We start from the raw sequence: 21,682 nt of genomic DNA, 5'->3' as shown, positions 1-21,682 counted from the left end.
ATACTTCTTCTTATTTTGCTCATCAAGCAAAGAGGAATGAGCCTTTTCAAGCTTCTTATGAGCCTTGCCAAGCTTCTTGTGGGCTTCCTCTAGCATCTCATGAGATGCATTGAGCTCATCAAGGGCTTGCTTAAGGGCTTTTATTTCCTTATGCAAGCTTTTGCATTCCCTTCTCTTAATGTCAAAGTGTTATTTAGCATCATCTAGCATGTCAAGTAGTTCATCCTTAGTTGGTTCATCATTATCACTATCACTTTCATTTTCATTATCATGTTCCTCATCACTTCCATCATCACAAGTTTTTACCTTAGTGGCCTTAGCCATGAAGCATGATTGAGTGTCGAAAAGAGAAGGCTTCTCATTGATAACAATGCTTGCAAGTGCCTTCTTCTTGGTGGTCTTGTTATCATCACGATCATCATCATCACTTGAGGAAGCATCACTATCCTAAGTGACCACAAATGAACCACCCTTCTTTTTCTTCTTGAAGGTCATCTTGTCCTTCTTCACTTTTTTCCTTCCTGTCCTTCTTCTTGTTCTTCTTGTCATCATCATTGTCACTATTGTATGGGCATTGAGCAACAAGATGATCTTTGCTTCTGCAATTGAAGCACATTCTTGACTCTTCCTTGTTCTTGGATGAAGACTTCTTTCTTCTAGCATGGTAGCTCTTCTTGATCATAAACTTGCCAAATCTCTTGATAAAGAGAGCCATCTTTTTATCATCCATCTCATCAAAGCTCAAGTCTTCATCTTCACTTGATGATTCTTGCTTTGCCTTGCCCTTGGATGATGTGGCCTTGAATGCCATACTCTTCTTCTTGTCATCCTTCTTCTCTCTCTTTTCTTCCTTCTCATCATCATCTCTATAAGCATCATCGGTCATGATATCTCCCAAGATTTGGTTTGGTATCATTGTGTCCAAACCGGTCCTCACTAGCAAGGTGACCAACATGCCAAATCTTGCGGGTAAGCATTTTAAGAACTTATGAGAGAAATCCTTGTCCTCCACCTTATCACCAAGTGCTTTGAGATCATTGACAAGCACTTTCATCCGATGGAACATGTCCGGCATACTCTTATCTTCCTTCATCTTGAAGCTAGCAAATTTCTCCTTGAGAATGTATGCCTTTGCACCCTTCATTATCTTGGTGCCCTCAAATGATTCTTTCAAGTTCTTCCAAGCCTCATGAGCCATCTTAATGTTCTTGATTTGTTCAAATGTTCTCTCATTAATTGCATCATGAATGTCACTTAGAGCAATGTCATTGTTTTGGAGAAGCACTTCTTCGGCCACGGTGGGATTCTCCGGATTGTCAAACTCAATTTTGGTTTCTATCACCTTCTACACCCTTCTATTAATTGACTTGATATGTGTGGTCATCTTTGACTTCCAATACGGATAATTTGTGCCATCAAATTAGGGTGGCTTCTTGGTGTTATTGATTTAAGCCATTTTGACACCGAAGGTTGTTAAGCCTCAAATCACGGTGACCTCGACTCCGATACCACTTGAAAGGTCCTAATGGCTAGAGGGGGTAGCCTATTAAAATTTCTACAACAACACTTAATAAACTGGTTAGATAAATATGAGGCGAAGCGAGTGTTGCGCTAGCCTACTAAAAATACAAGCCACCTATCACAATTCTAGTTTCTATAGTCTCTATCCACACAATGACTATGTCACTATACTAAGTTAGTATGCTCTCAAATCCTAACTAAAGAGCCACACTAACCAAACTAACAAACTTTCATGACTAGCTACACTAAAGAGCTTGACAACTAGTTTGCGGTATTGTAAAGAGAGAGAGAGAGAGAGAGCAAGATGGTTATACCGTCAAGTCAAGGAATGAACCAATCAATCACAAGAATGAATACCAATTACCTCGGAATCAAATGTTGATACAATGATTTTTTACCGAGGTTCACTTGCTTACCAGCAAGCTAGTCCTCGTTGTGGTGATTCACTCACTTGGAGGTTCATGCGCTAATTAGCATCACATGCCAAACCCTCAATAGGGTGCCGCACAACCAACACAAGATGAGGATCACACAAGATACGAGTAATTTACTAGAGTATCTTTTGGCTCTCCATCGGGGAAAGGTCAATAACCCCTCACAATCACCACAATCGAAGCTGAAGACAATCACCAACCTCCGCTCGACAATCCTCGTGGCTCCAATCCATCTAGGTGGCGGCAACCACCAAGCGAACCCTGCAGCAAAACACCGACACAAAGTGCCTCTAGATACAAACACTCAAGAAATGCACTTGGACTTACCCCCAATCTCACAAAGATGATGAAGCAATGATGGAGATGAGTGGGAGGGCTTTGGCTAAGCTCACAAGGTTGCTATATCAATACAAAATGGCCAAGAGAGTGAGCTAGAGCCGGCCAAACGATATTTATAGACACCCCCAAACAATAGAGTCGTTGACTCAATTATTGGGCTGACTATGGGACGACCGGACACGTAGGTCATGTGCACTAGACGCACCGGTCGTGTGCACCGGACGGGTCCAGTCGCTGCGTCTAGTCATAGCCTTACCGCCACGTGTCCCATTCAAATTGTTTAGACATTCGCATCCAACGGCTATCTCTGTGCACAGTAATACTAGTGATCAGACACACCGTTAGAAAATGACCGGATGCGGGAGACTCAGCGTTCGGTCGAGTCTAGAGAGCTCCTAGAGCCGCTCTGGGCCGACCAGACGCTCCCAACGTCCGATCAATTATAGCGCTGAAACCCCAAGCCTTGCTGGTACACACCGGACATGTCCGGTCGAGTCCAGAGAGCTCCCAGAGCCGCTCTACTTCGACCGAACGTGTCCACCCGCGCCCACGTCACCTCGACCGGACGCTAAATAGTGATTGCTCAGTGTCCGATCACTGCTACGACCTAGAGTCTGGTCACTTCGTCAACTCTGCCGCGCCTGGCCAGAATACCGGACATGTCTGGTATGGATATCAGACGTGTCCGGTCACGTCGGGAAGATACCGGATGCGTCCAGTCCTCATGTCGGACACGTCCGGTCACCCTGTGACCAGCGTAGTCAACTTCTTTTCAACTCTATCTTCTTTACCCTTGCTCAAATGTGCCAACCACCAAGTGTATCACCTTGTGCACATGTGTTAGCATATTTTTCACAAATGTTTTCAAGGGTGTTAGCACTCTACTAGATTCTAAATGCATATGCAATGAGTTAGAGGATCTAGTGGCACTTTGATAATCGCATTTCGATACGAGTTTCACCCCTCTTAATAGTACAGCTATCGATTCTAAATGTAATCACACTCACTAAGTGTCTCGATCACCCAAACAAAAAAGCTCCTAGCAAGTTTCACCTTTGCCTTTAGCTTTTTGTTTTTCTTTCTTATTTTTCAAGTCCAAGCATGTGATCATCACCATCATCATGTCATGATCTTCATTTGCTTAATCACTTAGAGTAATGCTACCTATCTCATAATTACTTTGATAAACTAGGTTAGCACTTAGGGTTTCATCAATTTACTAAAACCAAACTAGAGCTTTCATCGCGTCCACTCCGCGGCGGCGCCACGGCGTCGCCGAGTCGTGCCCGCATCGCTCACGCCACTTGCGCTCGCCTGCTCTGTCCGCTCCGCCGAGCCATCACTCGTGCCTGCGACCGTGCATCCGCTCACGCTCGCTCTCAGGTCGCCGCTGTCCGCTCGCGTTCGCTCTTAGGTCGCCGTTGTCCGCTTGCGCTCGCCCGCAGGTCGCAGGTCGCGCGCCATCTGCTCGTGCCTCCATGGACCTGGCGTCTCCACGTCGGCCACCGGGTCGACCTTGCCGTGCGGCCAGCCGGTCTCGGGAGTGGCGGCGCCTGCGTGGCCTGCTGACCGACTGGCAGCCTGTTCGTTTCGTCGTAAACGATCATGGATTATTTACTGCTGGCTGGTTTGATGTGAGAGAAAAATATTGTTTCAGCTTATAATCCACGATTGTATACGAGCATGCGAATAGACTGTGGCTTGATTCGGCGCAGCTTCGTCCTGAAGTGGGTGAATTTATTCGCGGCCTCCGTGTGTTGCTGCATCGCCGGCCGGTCCGTTCCAATTCCCGAACGAAGCTGTGGTGTGGTGTCGTCCTCGCCGGCCGGCCGAATCCGCCCTATGGCTGGCGCGAGCCCCGTTGAAGATCAGGCACGTACGACTGACTTCTGGGTTTTTCTCCTGTCGGGTACGAGGCTGACTTCTGGTTTGGATGGAAACAGGAAAAAAAAAAGAAAGAGAAGAAGAAGAAAGCGGCAGGGTAAGAATGTCATTTCACCGTTGTTCTCTCTTCTCAACCGGCTGCAACCGGTCCGCGGTGTCCTGTGATCTGTCTTCTCATAAAATGCTTCAAAGTGAATATCAGCCGGCAACACTTTGGATGTCCAACGCACTTCAAAGTGAATATCCGCCAGCAACACTTTGGATGTCCAACGCATAATTGTCCCATTTCAAATCCCATCCAGAAATTCTCAGGGCAACGAGCGCCGCGTCTCTTCCCTCCGCCTCCCTCCAAAACTCAAATCAACATAGCAAAAAGCCGAAGAGGCGAAGAGCGAGAGCGAACCTCCCCCACATCGATTCCCCAAATCGCCTGGCGCGATGACCACGGTACGTCGACCCCTTCGATCCTCGATTTTTCTTCTACTGTCTCCTCTTCTCCGTCTCCGTCGATCATCTCCGGCGAGGTTAGGGAGACGGGTTGTCTGACGAGGTTACGAAGGCGGATTGCCCGGCATGTAAGCTTGGGGAGGTGGGTTGTCTGGCGAGGCTGGGGGAGGCGGGTTTGGGACTGGAATCCGGTTGGGCTAGAGGGGGTCATCGGCGGCAGAGGTGAATCGACTGCAGAGGATCTCAATCCGCCCGGCGGAGGTGGCGGGCGCGGGGCGGGGGCATCGCGACTCGATGAATTAGCGCGGCAACGGGAGACGGCAGCGGATCCGGCTGCGCGGGGGCGAGGGCATGGGGAACAGCCCCTGATTCCTCTGCATCGCTCGAGAAATTCATGATTGGCTTCCTGGACTCGATCTGATTACGAGTTAACGGACGGTAACCGTACGGTTGGTGCAGGCAGGAGAGGTGGATTCGGCAGCAGGCGGCGAGGACCTGGAGCCGCTCTTCGACTACAAGCGAGTGCAGCCCAGGATGACCTTCTCCTTCGACGGTACGCATCGCGTCGCTCTCAGTGGACTTGAGTTTCCTTTGGGCGAGTAGCTTAGGATTTGCCGGTTTCGATGTGCAGACAGCGACCTGGAGGCGGCCGACATCTTCAAGCACTGCAACAAGCGCCCCAAGGTCCACGCCACCACAGTGAGTGCGCCCGAGTTTGGTTCCGATTTGGGGACTTGTTTTGTTCTCGAGTGTTGATGTGCTGTTACTGGTCCGTGTTCATTAGGAGGAGTTGGAGGGTAAGCCAGATGAGGAGGCTGCCGCCCCCAAGGTGGTGGTCCTCGACGACGAGGATTGGTTGCAGCCCCCGCCGCCCAAGGCCGCATTCAGGGCACCGGCCGAGGAGGATAGTACGTTTCGGGAACTGAGGTACAGTATCAGTAATACTTTCTCTATACTTGTCCTGTCTATGAGAATGCATTTCAAGGGGAAGATGATGATGTTTTTTTTCCATCAGCATTCTTCCAAACCATGGAAAGAATTGCAGAGAATACGTTTTACTCAGAATGAGTTTTAGAGTATTGAATGAAAATTTGCTCAGAATGCCTTTTACTTTTAGGGTAAAGTTTATTTTTCACCCTCAAACTTGCGCGGTAGTCTGATTTTCAACCTTGAACTATGAAACCGGGTGACACACCCTCCAACTGTTGAAACCTGACAAATTTGGTCCTCTGGTTGGTTTTAAGGTGGTTTTCTATTTTCTAATAATAATAAAAATCTGGTTTGGATTCTAGAAATTCATAACTAATTTATTTTAATAAACCATACAAATATGAAACTAGTTCCAGTTTTCTTCTAAAAAGGGTTCAATCCCCATTTAGAGTTCAATCCCCATTTCGTTTGTCACATGCCAAAGACCCCAAAGAATACCCTAAAATATAAACAACTTTATGTGATAATCCTTGCATTCCAAGGGTATCCAGTTTTTGAACACATCTTGAATGCTTCCTGCGGATCTATCCCAGCCCAGCGCTTCTTTAAAGCATGCCCAAATTACTTTTGCCACATGGCAATGAAATATGATTACAGGTTTTGACTCACCCCACATAGAAAGCAGTTTTTGTTACCTTTCCCCTTTTTTTCTTGAGATTCATTTCTGTTTGTATTCTATCTTGTATTACTAACCACATAAACACCCTTACCTTTGTTGGCATTTTATTTTTCCACATCTTAACCATTCTCCTGTTAACACCCCTCTGAAAGTCAACTTTCGGTACATAGATCTTGTGCTATACTAACCTGACTTCTCTGGAACTTATCCTCTCCTTCATTAAGCTCAAAGTTATCCAACTGATCCATTAATCTCTCCCATCCATTCGTTTCATTCCTCCAACTCCTCTTCTGAAACGTACATTCCAGCCATCACCTTCCCAGTAATCATTGACCAAACATGATTTGTCTTCACAAATATTGTAGAGAGATGGAAATTCTAGTTTCATAGGTATGCCACCTGCCCAATCATCCTCCCAAAAGAGAGTATTTTTTCCCATGATTCATTTCATCCCTGCAGTCCCATTTCAGAATTCCCCTGGTTCTTAGAATACCCCCCCTCCCCCGAAAAAAAAAGACTTATTCTTCAAGTATTTCTTTTTTCAATAGGTTATAGCAAAGAGCATCTTTGTTGGCTCTGAGCATTCTCCATGCCCATTTGGCCAATAAAGCCTTATTTATTGATCTTGTATCCATGATCCCCATACCCCCCAAAGTCCTTGGGGAGGTATAGGTTCTCCCATTTCATCATATGGTATTTAAACTTATCGTCTGCACCCTGGCAGAAAAACTTTGCTCTGATGGTGTCCATTAGTTGGTGAATGACTTTGTTTAATGTGTACATCACCCATTGGATAGATTGGTAAACTGCTCAATGAAGTATTAGTAAGAATCAGCCTATAGAGAACACTGATGTTCAATTCAAATGGATGCTTGTGTATAATGTGTCTTTTAAACATGCTTTGGCATTCTAATCATACCTGTTTTCATGTTCATAGATTTGGCATCAGAATATTGCTGTTGCTGCCAACTTAACCATTACCTAATTTGCACAAAATGCAGGTTGAAGAAACAGGAGTGGGCAAAATTTGCCGAATCAGCTCAGGATATATTGCAAAAGATGGATGCAATCACCAAGGAAGAAGTTGGCCCCAAGGAACCACCTGAACAAATAATTCTAGATGAGGAGTCTGAACCTCCAGTTGAGAAAGCAAGGGAAAAGATTGTCATATCAATTCAGGACAAGGATGGGCATCAACAGATGCGTGTATACAAGGTTATATTAATCTTTTTGGCATGGGCTAGCATTGCTACTGTTATTAATTCAGCCCATATATACTCCCTCCCTCCCAAAAAAAGAATGTCAATCCTAGGTTTGGATTAAGTCAAACTTTCTTAAATTTGATCACATTTATAGAAAATAGTACCAATATTTGTACATCAACGAGGTATATTATGAAAATATATTTTATTATATACCTAATGATACTTATTACGGATCATAAATATTAGTTTTTTGTTTTTTGTATATAACCGGTCAAAGTAAAGATAAATTGACTTGTAAACATTCTTTTTGGGATGGGGGGGAGTATATAACTTTGAATACTAATTACAGGGGCATATGCAACTTTGGTTCAATAATTCAGGCTCTCCAATGTATTGTCACATAGTTTGATCTACTCTGGATTTTAATTAATGTTCATTCAATTTCATCGAACTAATGTAGTAGTTATGAGCCTACTTCTCCTTGGGTTTCTGAAGCTTGACTCCAAGAGTAGTGCAAAACGTGTATGGGCCTGATTATTATTTTCCGCATTAGAAATTAGAATAGTGCAAAGTGAAAGAGTATGATTTTTTTTTCTGCAAATGTTGTTATATTTGACTTCTAGTTGACATGAAGACCTAAGCTAATCTCGTGTTTATTATATAACTGTTACAGGACGAGAAGTTTGACAAGCTTCTCAAGGTGTACGCCAAGAAGGCAAAGCTTAACCCATCTGATTTGTATTTTGTATTTGATGGAGAGAAGATTAACCCATCATCTACACCTCAGGACCTTGATCTTGAGGATGAAGACATGATTGAGGTGCGCCGTAAGCGGAGTTGAGGCCATCCTCGATATATGCAGTTTTACATAAAGTCAGCCCTTTTGCTTCCAAAGGCTTATTTGTCTAGAGTCTATATAGCAAAGACATGTGAGGTCATCTTGCAGTTTTAGACAAACTCAGCCGTTTTGCTATCTTCTTTTGCTTCCAAAGGCTTGTTTGTCTATATAGCAAAGACATGTGAGGTCATCTTGATATATGCAGTTTTAGACAAACTCAGCCCTTTTGCTATCTTCTTTTGCTTCCAAAGGCTTATTTGTCTATATAGCAAAGACATATGAGGTAATTCGTGTGCAGTATCAAGAACTGCAGGTTCCCGTCGTTCTGTTCTTTGATTGGGTATTGTGTGATGTCGTAAGAACTGCCTGAAACCCTCGAGATATACTGCAGCTGCACATGTGGGTTTGGTTGGCAAGAGCCATCTGCAGAAATGCCAGAGCACCCTCGTTTGTGGAAGGCTGCATGCCGGAATCGGAGTGGGAGGGTTTGGCATCGGTGACCTGCTGGTGGTGGTGGTGCAGTGGTGCGTGCAGCGTGCTGTTGGAGTGTGTAAGGCTTATGATGCGCTTACGCTGATGTCAAGTTTTGCAAGTTGCAACTAGCCGTCAGCTGTGACCTGAGAGGAGACTGGGCGCGGCAGAGTTACCAGTCAGTCAGCGCTAGGGATGAAAACGGTTGGAACAAGCTTAAATTGCTCTCTTTACATTTTTCATGGAAATGAAATCGAAACTGATACGGTAATGCTCCGACGAGGACGTCCGTCCGGGCCTGTCCATCCAGACGCCCCGTTCCTGGGCCTGCGCATCGATTGGGCCACTCCCGAACATTTTCCCCACTTGTGACCGCTACCGCTTTCACTGTGTCGTCTGCCCGCAGTGTCCGCTTCCACTATGCCATCCGCCTGCAGTGGTCGCGATGTGCTGTCCGCACGTCTACTTTGCCTTGCCGTCGCGCCCCATCCCACGGCGCGCCCGCCCCAATCTCGCGCCGCGCGGGGCGTCCACTGCCGCGACCCATTCACCTCGCTCGTCGCGGCCATGGCATGCATCACGCCACCACCACCCCGGCGCCACCAGGAGGAGGTCGCCGGCCATTGCTCTCGACATCCCCTTAAACCTGAGTTTGCTGATTGCCGTAGTCCCCCACCAGGTGGGCCATGGCCGCTGGCGACACCGTGTTTCAAGTGTTTCATCTGGACGTTGCAAAAATAGATCTGAATATTTCATATGTTTCAATGACAATATACGCATGTTTCAAGCATATGTTTAAACTGTTTCAATTATTTCAGAAGTATGTTTTAAGTGTTCCATCTACATGTTGCATATGTTGATATAGCTACCCACGCATGTTTCAACTGTTTGTTTTCAAGTGAGACATATATTGCAAAAGTGAGCGCTGGTGGCTGGTGAATAGGGGCCTGCCGCAGCTGCCTGGTGCTGCTGCCGAGGTGCCGACGTGGTTCACGTGCAGGTGCGGGATGGGTGCTGCGGGCCTAGTGTGCTTCAGAGCAAGATTTGGCGCGGGGCGAAGGGAGTTGCATGCGTCGGGCGTGGTTGTGAGAGCTGCATCCGGACGTCCGGGCACTAGTCGTCCCGAAACTAATATTGCCAGAAACAATCATGGTGCTGGTATTATGGGAACCTTTTTTTTTGCGGAATGGCATTATGGGAACTTCAGAAGCTGAAAAGTCTGATAAAAAAAAGTGTCGATATTGATCTATAATATATATTAGGCATATATTATTATTTATCATGGGCTGATTGGTTGATCATCAAATTTAGTTGCAAAACTTAGACAAGCCAAAATTTTGAAAGCCATTTATTTTGCTACCCAAATTTACTAATATCTCACAATTGACATGGCAAATCTATGACAAATATTTTTGCCTATGTGTTTAGCAATGAGCCTTTGGCATGACAAATTTTGGTATCCCATCAAGTAGGCCCAAACTTGACATTTTCTTACTATACATTGTTGATCACACGAAATTTCTGTGAAAGTTTGGTTCATCTGAAAAGAAATACTGTTCATCTAGCTGAATATTCTTAAGAGTGCCCTTATTGATGCTGGAGACCGTTGTTTGCGTGTGCGTGTCAATGTGCTGTAGATGCTATTGATGATGTGTTTGTGTGGTGTGCAGGACTGCAGGCAACCACGCACCACCATGGCACCATGCATCAAGCAACAGCCTTACCACTGGTTGCGTGAAGGCAGAAAGCATGAACATGTTCCTTGTGCTGCATGCAGGTCAATAGACAGCACTCACACAAGCACAGTACGCATCAGTTGAGCATGCACAATACAACAATACGTGGGTCATGGAATGTGCGTGCTGAATGTTTGCACTAAATATGTGAGGTGATATGCCGGCTTCAATTCCCGGTTACCAAACGTTGCTATTTTATTTTCGTTCGTATTTATCCCACCCACATTTCTGCTACTGGCTTTCCTACTTCCGCTCTCGCAACCGGTAGAAAAATACACAGTAACAGAAACAGAGGGTGTTCTCCACATGCTTCCATCCATTTTCATCCTACCTCGCCCATACGATCGTCCTACTCTTGCCATGCCCATGCACACCATATTATTAGGCAATGCCCAATACAAGTATACAGTTGTGTTTCTAAACCACTGATGAGGTAGCAATGCTATACATGGCCGGGTGAAGAAAAAGTAAGCATCAGATACTACTACCACCATACTAGCTACTACTTTTTTACTTCTTTTTATATCAAGTTAGATTTATTCCTGTGTGACATGACAGAGCCATATCTATTGACACTCATATTAGGTCTAGGCCAATTTTAAGAGACCCGTGATTAGCTTTGGCCCAATCTAAGAAAAACTCTATAAAGCGATATAGTAATAATATCACATTGATTTTTCAACGGATAAGACCACTTACTCTATAAAATACGGGGTACATGGCCGATTGAGATATCCAACACTTAATCGTCAAAATACAACGCATACCCTCTCTTTGCCTCAACGAGGTCCCTTCTGGGCAAAAGCTCCGGCGACTCTTTTGCTAGTTTGCCTAAAATATAGTCGTTCTTCGTTACGTAAATGTGATTGGTTATCATGGATGGTTTGCACGTAAAACCTCTCCATTCTTCACCACGTAAGTGCGATCCTTGCTGCGTTCTTCGATCCGTAACGACCGCGATCTAGCCCTAGCTAGTGTGTGATCTAATTCGGCGTTAACAATATTCTAGTTGGCATATTGGGGATGGCCTTCACCAGGTTAGGGACGAGACACGAAGGTTGACGTTGTAGTTTCTAGTTGAGTACCTGCAAATTTGGGACACGGAACCAGTAGTGCTCAATGGAGACGCGTCGGATCGCTTCCCCTGTGTTGGTCGTCTTCCCAATCCAGACAATTCGAGTCCATGTAAAATTTTACAGGCATTAAAACTAGGCTTCCAAACAGGCTCGATGACGTTAAAATACACGGTAAAAAACAAAATGCAGAATTTTTTTAGGGAATAAATATTTGCAACTTGTCCAAGGTAGACTTTAAGTCATTAAAATTAACCAACGTTTCTATTAGGAGTTACAAGTTACAAGCTTCAGTAGCATATTGAACAGCATACAGCAACGACCACAAAACAAAACACCGTTAGTTCTTGAGCCCACGCGGCTCAGTATCTTGTCAGCTACCTTTTCGTCATGTGGTCGTTTTTGGCAGAAAATCGTCTCTCTATCAGCTAACAGCCAGAATGTAAAAGTCCAACATCGGCCGCTATTATACAAGTCATTTCCAGAGCTTGAGAGTCCTATCATGGCTTACAGAGGCAACCTTCCCTGTTGCACTGGATGCTGCCAGGGCTGCAACCAAACCCTCATGCGCATTGTTGAAGGTCATGGTGTTCTTCTCCCTTATGTCCCAAAGTTCCAAAGACTGCATAAACATAACATAAAACAAAAGAAAAGTTAAATGCATCTCCCTGAAAAAGGACTATGATTATACTCCCAAAACAATTAACTGGGTTACACAAAACTTGAGAAACTTACCTCATAACATCCAATCACTAGCAATGATTGATAAGTTGGGTGGAAAACACACGAGTGGAATTTATTTCCGCTGAGATTCAATTCGTGCACAAATTCACCATCACGTCCAGAGCTGAATGACCATATTCTGACCGAGTCTTCACTGACAGAAGCCAGATATTCACCAGCAGAATCCCAACAAAGCGATTGAATATTCTTACCGTGCCCCTACACATTTGAGAACAAACCTTTACAGTTAGATACTCAGTTTTGTTGCCAAATGCAAAACAGATCCCATTTTAAATCAAATGATTTTTTTTCAAAAACCTAAATCAAATGAAATTCAGCATCATAAAACTAGCATGGCTAAAAGCTTAGTGCACCAAGCTAGTGGAACTCGAGAAATTTTAATGAACCTATTCTTGTTTCAACACCATGTGCCAGAATCAAGAATGGCCATCACAGTAGGCTTTTCTAGGTAAATAGATTTTGCTATGCATCTAGATATTCGCTATGTCTGGATACATTGTAAAAACTATGTATCTAGAAAAGCTAAAACGACTTACAATTTGGAACGGGCGGAGTACAAAAGAAGCTAATTGTGCACGTCATAAGTTGCATGTAACTATATAATTATAGTGAGTAGCAAATGGATCCTTGGCAGACGTTAGCCAGTGATCGTTGGTAACCAACCTGCAAGGGACTTCTACAAGCATGTTGTGTCTCCCCATCAAGTATGTAGATAACTTTCTCTGAGGCAGCTGCTAGATACTTTCCCTTACGAGGTTGAAATCTCATCTGAGTAGCACCTCCCTAGGATGACAAAATATGATTGAGGAACAAAATCATGATCAGAGAAAATCTTAATGATTAAGCAGATGACCCCATGAAATATAAAAAATAACATCGTACCTTAAACACCTTAACACATGTCAAACAGCTACCATTATTTATGCTCCAGCTGCGCACTTCCCCATCACTATCACAGGAGCATATCATATCCTCTTTATTTGGATGAAAATCAAGTGACATAACAGATGCTGAATGGCCCGTGAAAGTTCGGAGTGAATAGTCGGTCTGCACATAAAGAAACAATTAGACATTAGTGTTCTGAGCTGTGGGACGCAATATTGCCAGGAAACTAATGAGGGGCATACGTTATCTGCATCCCAAACCCGCACAGTTTTGTCAAAGGAGGATGTAGCAAGGCGCGACATGCTTGGGCTAAATCTAACATCAGTGATAAGAAACGAGTGCTCTTCCAGATAAGATTTAGGCTTCAGAGAATCTGTACACCACAAAGTAACCTGAACAAAGAACAGGTAAGTAATTTAAGCTTTCTCTAAAACTTTTGAAATGATAGTTATGTCAGTGACCACACCTTTTTATCATGACCACCAGTAGCAAGCAGTTTACCATCAGCTGAGAAGTGGCAACAGACAACTTTGTTTGCGCTTGCACGTGCTTTGGCAATCTCAGAAAAACCAAACCCTAGAACAAACAACTCTTCAGCTATGCATTGAACACAAACAAAAATAATACAATGAAACAAAAATATGCTTTCTTACATTTTGCCTTTATACAGCCAAGACAAGTTTTAACATCCTTTGAAATAATTATGTAAAATTACAAACAGCAAAGATAATAATACAGTAAATATTAGGAATAGTAATCTGATAAGGAAATATTTCTTATCTAACAAGTGAGCAGATGAATGACAAACATTTCTCTGAGCAAAAAAAAACAAGATATTTTTTCTTAAAAAGAAAGTTAATATTGCTTCATTTACAGAAGGCATAAAACAAAATATCTATGTCATGGATAAAAACATGCTCTCACAAGGACAAGTTAAAACAGGTACCACAAGGAAACAAAACCACACCTTTACTAGCATCCATGCATCGCCCCAAGTTATCCCTAGGATCCATGTCATCTTGTGATAGAAAAGATTCAACATTATCATCCAATGAACCATCTTCCAGCAAACGGTCCACATCATCCTGGAAAGAAAAAGGTTCCTGTTATGATACCATCATAAGCACATTTGACTAAACAAAAAAAGATATGTATCTCATAGCACACAAATATATGTGCATACCAATGGGTTTGCTGGAGATGTCAAGCTCCCAGTTCCATCAGAGCCAAACATTACCATGGGTTTAGCTGAACTGCCATTCTGCTGCAGCTGTGGCACAGACATTGCATCTCCTGGTGTATGAGTGGATGGTGTCGAGGGTGCAGAACTTGGAGAGGGACCAGCAGTATTGGCTGTGCCTGAACTATTAGCCCTACCAGAGGATGAGCCTGGCTTCTTTCTCTTTTTCGCTGTCTGAACCAGAAACAGTACAAGTTCATTTTGCCAATCTAAAGCAGTGGGAAGTGCTTCTAAGTTCTAAGATGAATGTTGTAACAGTGAGGGATACGGTCTCTCGTCAACAAGCAATATAATTCCAATGAATAGGACAAATCAATTGCAGTACAAAGAACAGAAGACAACAATGTGTTGTTGGAACACCAGATGAATATAAAACGGAGATAGGTAATCAGGTCAAGAGCTCTACAAAGTGGATGCATCAGAGAGTTTATCATAAAGGTGTACACATGATCATTTAACACAGAGGGAACTTAAGCTCATGTGCAATTTCAAACCAAAAGCAATATGAGATGAGCTTCGTCGTATTTGACTTTTTTTTCAAGGAAAAGTATATTTGATAAGCCATGAGTCCAGGACAGATGCATAGTAGGTACATTTCCAAAACAAAAAAAAAACAATCAACTAGTCCAGATAATATGCATGTTGTAAATAGTATAGTAGAATGTTAGGTTTGAACATCCATACAAAATGGAATATAGAAGGCATCGCAGGTATACAACTCAACTGACACATACCTGTTCAGCTCCCCCAAATGAGTTTGGTATGCCCCCATCAACAGGCATACTCCCAATTCCTGTTTTTTCTTGTTGAAGATGTTGATTTGAACTTTGAGATTGCTGGCTAGAGACAGCAGGTTGCTGAAGCTGATGTTGCTGTGGGAGCTGTTGGCTATTGCTTTGATGTTGTGACAGTTGCTGCTGCTGAGCAAGTTTCTTCTACTACACAGAAAATCTGTATAAGAACATGACACCAGAAAAGAGCTAGAAAACTAATCTGAAGGAGTGTATTCATGCAAGGAGGATACGTATGGATGTTGCAGCTTCAGAAATTGCATATAACAGCAATTCAAGCATTGGTCACGTATATGCAAAATCACAAGGGAAGCAAGCACATACAATGAGAATAAGCTAAATTTAGAAGGAGATAAAATTGTAGACTCAACGACAAAAGCACAGGATCGTTTCACTGGAATTTTAAAAAACGACCATTGCCTTGTTATGTCAAAGGAAACTTTGATATTTTTAACATTTGCATAATGGCAAATAAATACATAAAAATTTAAATATCTTAAAAAAATAAATACACTTAGACGACAAATTAAATAACTAACGCTCCATTTTGTACATTGAAGAAACTAAGACACAGATTTAGTACAAAATACATCAAGGTCAACTATATTCAACTCGGTTCTAGAAAGTAAGATTTGGAAATGAAATTTAGAAGACGAGTAAGAAAATAATGCTGCAAGTAGTAACATACCAATTACAGTTCTAACAATTTTAAATTATATACTTCATCCCAAAATAAGGCACTCGCATATTTCAATAGTCACACTTTGTTATTTTTTACCAACAATTTGTTTAATCGTATGAAAAGCTTGCTACAAAAGTGGTTACATTAAATTTGTATTTAGAAGTACTCTCTAACGATCAAAGTTGTGTTGCCACAAATATATTATAAGAAGAATTAACAGTCAAAGCATAATCTCGAAGGCCACATAGCGTCAAATCACGGCTTATATTTCGGGATGGGAGTAAAAATAGTATGCAATATGTTAATTTTGTTCATACTGAAAGGAATTCCACAATGTTCATTTTGATCAGATTGGTACAAAGTGCCATCTTAAGCAAGGGACCCATGATCCATCCTACAAGTTTGCTTGTATGTATCACAAGGTAAGAAGCCAAGAAGGCATGACAAGTATTTACCGTCAACTGTCATATAACTCTGCCTAATAGTAAAAAGGCTTGCCACCACTTGGAGAAAATGAAGAGCCAAAAGGCAGAATTAAAAAAGATATACCTTTATAAGCATATCTATATCTCCACCACTTTGACTAGGAGAGCCAATATTTGGAATAATATCACTACCACTGTTTGTCTGCCCATCCCGGCCAAGAACAGCATTTCTATTTAGCATCATCCTCAATCTTCTGTTGTCAACATCACTAGATGTTGGTGAAGACATATTTTGCTGAGCCTGCAGCATAAGCTGCTGCTGCTGCTGTGGAGTCAGCATCTGGATTTGCTGGTGCAACTGCTGTTGATTCTGTATAAATGACTTCTGCTGGAGAATTCCTGACCTAAGTTGCTCAAGTCCCTGTAAAAACAAAACACAAAGTGGTCAAACGATAGTGTCTGGTAGCAAAATCCCAATCAAAAGTGCCATTAGCTACTATTTTTTTTCTCAAACACAAAGGAGATCTGTGTATATCTTCATATTAACAAGAGAAAGAAACGGTCCCATACAACACAACCCCCTTATCTCAGAAGAGAATAAGAGGAGGTTGCCTTAACAGACCACCTGAAACAAGCTACTATATTTCGAAAGTTCAGGTTTAATGAAAATTCAAGCCAGACAGTTTAAACAGAAAGCACTTAGGTCTGAGTTTTCAACAGGAACATATTTTGTACCCTGCGTGCAAGGTGATGAAGAAATACAAGAGCAGAAGAAATACAAGAGCAGTATACATTTCACCGTAAAGTAAACATTACCGTGAGTGGCCATCCTTTCAGAGTCAAATTGTTCCCAGCTTGATTAGATCCTGTTAAGGTCAAACACAGATTAGCCACAGAAAGACTATTATGTGACAAGCTTCAATATGCCCAGCACAATTTTTTACTGCAAGGCTCAGAGAACTATTAAAGTTGAAACCAGAAATAGTTGACAGTTCAGACAGTAATTCCAGGGAATACCTTGGACACCTATAAATGACCCTTCTGGGCCTGCCGCTCTGGGAGTCAGAATGGGATTAATCTCTGTCTTGATACCCTGCTAATAATATGAATACAATAAGGAACAATAGTTCACTTTTCTCTCCAAGTGTGGAGGACACTATGATCAAACAAGACAAACCGGGTACCAAGAAGACTAACCTGAGCAGGCCCAGGAAGTTGGGGGCTCCTGGCCTGAACTTGTTGCAGAGTGCCTGACAAACCACCAACAGTTCCATGCAAAATTTGCCTATAATACAGAAAATATAAGGTACAACCAATGAGAAAATTGTTCAAGGCAAAGCTATGAGAAAATTGTTCAAAGCAAAGTACATAATTTATAAAAATAAAGTGCTTAGGAGGCGCAATACATAACAAAACAATTTGTTTTCAGAAACAAAGCATTACTGTCTCCATAATGGAACCAAATTGCACAAGCACCAAATCCAGTAAAGCAAAGTAAAATCCAAACTTTCAACAAGAAACGACTAAATAAGTTGCATGAAACGGACCACACAACGAAAAAAGAGGTATTTTATCAACACTAAAGATTACATCATCCCATATATCCATAAACTTGTCAATTGAATAATCCATGTAAGCTCTGGTGCAATCCACTCTGTTTACTGTGGATTAAGATGGTAATTTTCTAAGAACACCGAGGGGAGACCCAGTTCGTTCAATTTATTAACACGCTATTTTCTCCTTAATGAATCTCATCAGGTACTGCCATGTGATATCGCATGCAGTACAAATACTGTTGCAGTATTTTCATTATTCACAGGTTCAGCAAGTACCCTGAGGATTGTGCACTTGAAGCTGCTTTCAACAATGATGCTTCATTTGAATCAAGTAGTTGCCCAGCATTCTCTCCATATCTTTGCTGCAACCAGATTTTACATGTTACAACAGATTTACCCACCAAAAAGGAAACTATATGGTAAGGAGTAATCTGAAGGGTACTATGAACCTAGGTATTATCTAATGGTGTACCTTCAATGATGCCTCTTCAAAAGAGTCTCTCTGGGAAGGTACCTTTAACCTTTCCTCATACATTTTTGTTGCCATAACATTTGCAGTACTTTGGTTTTGTCGCATTAAAGGATTGTTTCCAGAAATTCCATTTGCAGAACCATTAAGATGAGAACCATCTCTACGCTGCTGTTGCAGATGCTGCTGCTGAAGCTGCTGCTGAGATTGTTGTTGTTGCTGCTGCTGTTGCTGTTGCTGCTGCTGCTGCTGCTGCTGCTGTTGCTGCTGGTGCTGCTGCTGCTGCTGCTGCTGTTGCTGCTGCTGCTGCTGCTGCTGCTGCTGATGCACAGCTCTTTGCAACAGCATTTGTTGCATTTGTATATGCTGTGGCTGCTGCTGCCTCTGTTGAGGTGTCTGTTGCTGCTGTTGCTCCCTGGCTTTCATGAGCTGAGTCTGGAATATTGCGGTTACCTGGGTTAGTATTGCTAGGACAGCAAACCCTGCCAACACTCATGTCTATTGATGCAGCAAAGACAGATCAAGATCTATAAATTTCAATCCTTAGGTAACAATATGCCCCTAGGAGAGAAAAAGGTGCAAAACCAAACACATATAACAAAAGAAAATAAAGATAAACATATGCAATGAACAGTAGAACAGCCAGGCTGGACAACAAAGAAACTGAGGCACACACCAAACAGTTGATTAGCAAAAGCCACACCCTCCGGTCATAAAAACATGATGTTTAGGACAAGTTTTATAGTCAAACTTTAAAACTACAAACATTAATAACTTTTTAAAAGTTATTTAGTTTGAAAAATGTAAGTTATATGTGTAGAGTTGCAATGAAAAATACTCGCAAAATCTCATGAACTTGAAGGATTTTATGAATGCATTCTAGAATAAATTAGTGGTAAAAAAATATGCATCGAAGATTGCAAATCAAATGCGACAAGTATTTTTGGATGGAGTGCTAAAACTAGAGGCGAGTGGATTAAAGGAATGTGCCTATATTGAACAGAGGTCAGGGTTTTCTTACAAACAGTACCCTTGCAATCATTAATACTAGAGCATCAGGAATAAAGGAAATTCAAAGAGAAGGAACAGTAATTCTACTAGTTTTTTTTTTTGGAAGGGGGGGGGGGGGGGGGGGGGGGGGGATCCTGTGGTACAAACAAACCTAATCCAAACATAAGATGCACTTTACAAACACAAAACAATTTACTCTTTGTTGAAGGACTTACAAAAAGAAGCAAATAGATCAATCGGTACGCGTTAAATAAAATTTTATCACAAAAAGGACAACTAAATGCACAAATACTTACCTCAATATATGAGGCTGCAACATCTGAATGCTTCTCGTTAGTTCTTGCTATGAATATATCCCAAAAAACCGACCACCACTCAAAAAGAAAGCCACCAGGTGCATCAATTGCTGAAAAAACACAAGTTTTCAGGAAGTAAATAATAGTCTTGGCAGACAACAGAGAAAAAGGACAGGAACTCAAAGAAAAAAGTAGCTCCACACAACTTGCAGACAAATGCATACCAACTGGATCCGAAGAGACCTTTCCTTCTGCTTGGAAGGCCTTTGCAGTTGCCTGCAAATTTCTCTTCATAAAATAGTCATATATGTAAACATCCAGCCTGTTTCATGAAGTAGTCAAATAGTCAAAATGGAGGATTGAAGGAAATAATCAATCATAAGATGATGTTTCAAGAAGAACATGAATAGGTAGCTAATAAACATAAAGAATTAAGATAAAAGGAATGCATACTTATATATTATTACTGTATTAGGCAGAATCGGGAAATTGTCATATCTTCAAAAATACAGTTATCCTAGATTGACATAACTAGTTTTGTTTATTTGATTTTGCATCTCCTTGGAAGTAAATCATCAGCTAAAATGATCATGGGCATCAGTGTTGAACCAATCATATTTCCATTCACTGACAATAACCTTTTAATTCAATTAATTCAATTAAGAATGCATCATTAGCTTAAATCTGCTTTCCAAAAAATTGCTATCCGTATTAGAGACATAGGTGTAGTATAGCCCCGGACTAAAACCGGCCCCTTCCCTATCTGCGCTATGTGTACTATCTCCATCTTGCAGTGGCAATAGTTGCCCTAGCATGAAGTGGTCGAACACTGAGCCTAAGACTTTCTGTGAAACCAGGCTATCAAGGTCTAAGCGGAATCGAATCTGCACCACTACCATCCGCTCGTAAAAGGCTAAAGGGTTCCTCTGAAAGCGGAGGAACCCACATCCCAGAAAACGAATAGAGCTCCTCCCTTCCAGATTGCTTAATAACTCAACCAGTACTACTACTGAATATCCATAAATATTGATAATCTTCTGTTAAAGTGTAGATATTTCTGCTAAAAATCGGCAAATCTGTCACAACCTGGGGCAATCCTCAAATCAGCTCTACTCGAGAACAAACTAACGAGTTAGAAAGAAAAAACAAAGCTGAAATGAGAATAAAAGGAGCTATCGCGGCGAAACCCTAGCGGCAGCGGCCAAACACGACCTTGCACACAATACTGGAGACAGCTGCAACGGCCCCCCACGAACGCGATAATAGCACAGAAAATTCATCAAAAAAAAGTCAAAATCACGCCAGCCAACGCGAATCAAACGGTAAACACGTGCATATGCATAAAAAATAGTCATGTGAAATTGTAAACCAAATCCTCACATCTTGTCCGCTTCCCAGTTAGTCTGCGACATGGCTGGTGCTCTTCTCACGGCGCGCCGACCAGGAAGCCTCTCCCTCCTGAAGCAACAAGCCCTGACGAGGAGAGCCTGCTCAGATGGGCCACCGCCGCCTCCTGGGCGGACGCCTGGGCGGTGGGAGTGTGGCTCGAGCGAGGCGGAGTGAGGATTCCGAGGCAAAACGCTTGCGGCGTGGCCGCGGCGGTGAGCGGCGGAGGCGGCGGAGGGGAGGGCAGATTGGAATCGCGGCGGAGGCAGCGGTAGCGGACGGGACGGGAGGGGAGGGGAGGGGGAAGGGGATGTCGAATGTACGAGGGAGACGGGGAAGGTGATGGAGGTGAGGGGCAATTGGGGAATGGAGACGGGAGGAGTGGGAGATTCAACTTTTTATCCTTATAAGAATAGCCACCTCCTCGTATCTCACTTCAATAAATACGCAACAGAGAGAAGAGATACAAAAATGCCACATTTACACTCATGGCATGACAGCGCGTGAGTCCACGTCAGATCCGAGGCAGCAAGGGGTGGCAAATGACCGCGGCTGCCCCTGCCCTCTGCTGCTAACCCAGGCGGGCCGCACTCAGTCGCCTCGCCCGGCCCATTTCCCTACTCATTCTTCGTCTTCCCAG

The 21,682-nt window shown here is 42.8% G+C and overlaps 2 protein-coding genes across 4 annotated transcripts; one reads left to right on the top strand and one right to left on the bottom strand.

Moving 5' to 3' along the window:
* The first annotated feature begins 4,469 nt into the window (after positions 1-4,469).
* On the top strand, positions 4,470-9,009 carry LOC136452447 (uncharacterized). Of its 3 annotated transcripts, XR_010758836.1 has the most exons (7): positions 4,471-4,625; positions 5,085-5,178; positions 5,257-5,324; positions 5,410-5,552; positions 7,236-7,449; positions 8,113-8,373; positions 8,464-8,995. XR_010758836.1 is itself a non-coding variant. In XM_066453064.1 (6 exons), exons 1-6 carry the CDS (start codon positions 4,617-4,619, stop codon positions 8,278-8,280), a joined length of 693 nt encoding a protein of 230 aa, XP_066309161.1. In that variant the 5' UTR covers positions 4,470-4,616; the 3' UTR covers positions 8,281-9,009. The 3 variants fall into 3 exon arrangements, 2 of the variants coding, with proteins under 2 accessions (XP_066309161.1, XP_066309160.1); XM_066453064.1 differs by having other exon boundaries at positions 4,470-4,625; positions 5,413-5,552; positions 8,113-9,009; XM_066453063.1 differs by having other exon boundaries at positions 8,113-8,999.
* A 2,759-nt stretch (positions 9,010-11,768) lies between these two features.
* Positions 11,769-21,359, bottom strand: LOC136450127 (transcriptional corepressor LEUNIG-like). The gene is made up of 18 exons (XM_066450434.1): positions 21,037-21,359; positions 19,881-19,978; positions 19,657-19,766; positions 18,353-18,784; positions 18,157-18,242; positions 17,522-17,609; positions 17,342-17,417; positions 17,141-17,190; positions 16,449-16,745; positions 15,161-15,361; positions 14,370-14,600; positions 14,154-14,271; positions 13,653-13,762; positions 13,429-13,578; positions 13,184-13,348; positions 12,965-13,084; positions 12,293-12,499; positions 11,769-12,179 (listed from the first exon to the last, which is right to left on the bottom strand). The coding sequence occupies exons 1-18, from the start codon at positions 21,066-21,068 to the stop codon at positions 12,033-12,035; spliced, it is 2,718 nt and encodes a 905-aa protein (XP_066306531.1). The 5' UTR covers positions 21,069-21,359; the 3' UTR covers positions 11,769-12,032.
* Positions 21,360-21,682: the final 323 nt, after the last annotated feature.

The sequence above is a fragment of the Miscanthus floridulus genome, chromosome 5 (assembly GCF_019320115.1).
Source record: "Miscanthus floridulus cultivar M001 chromosome 5, ASM1932011v1, whole genome shotgun sequence".
In the NCBI taxonomy this organism is placed as follows: domain Eukaryota; kingdom Viridiplantae; phylum Streptophyta; class Magnoliopsida; order Poales; family Poaceae; genus Miscanthus; species Miscanthus floridulus.
This window is presented reverse-complemented; position numbering and strand designations above follow the sequence as displayed.

Excerpts from the sequence above, each read along its gene's own strand:
- LOC136452447 (XM_066453063.1), top strand. Across the intron at positions 5,553-7,235 it reads AGTACGTTTCGGGAACTGAG|GTTGAAGAAACAGGAGTGGG; the intron begins GTACAGTATCAG and ends CACAAAATGCAG. Across the intron at positions 7,450-8,112 it reads AACAGATGCGTGTATACAAG|GACGAGAAGTTTGACAAGCT; the intron begins GTTATATTAATC and ends TAACTGTTACAG.
- LOC136450127 (XM_066450434.1), bottom strand. The coding sequence starts at position 21,068 with ATGTCGCAGACTAACTGGGAAGCGGACAAGAT. Across the intron at positions 15,362-16,448 it reads ATATAGATATGCTTATAAAG|AAGAAACTTGCTCAGCAGCA; the intron begins GTATATCTTTTT and ends TCTGTGTAGTAG. Across the intron at positions 13,085-13,183 it reads CATGTGTTAAGGTGTTTAAG|GGAGGTGCTACTCAGATGAG; the intron begins GTACGATGTTAT and ends TTGTCATCCTAG.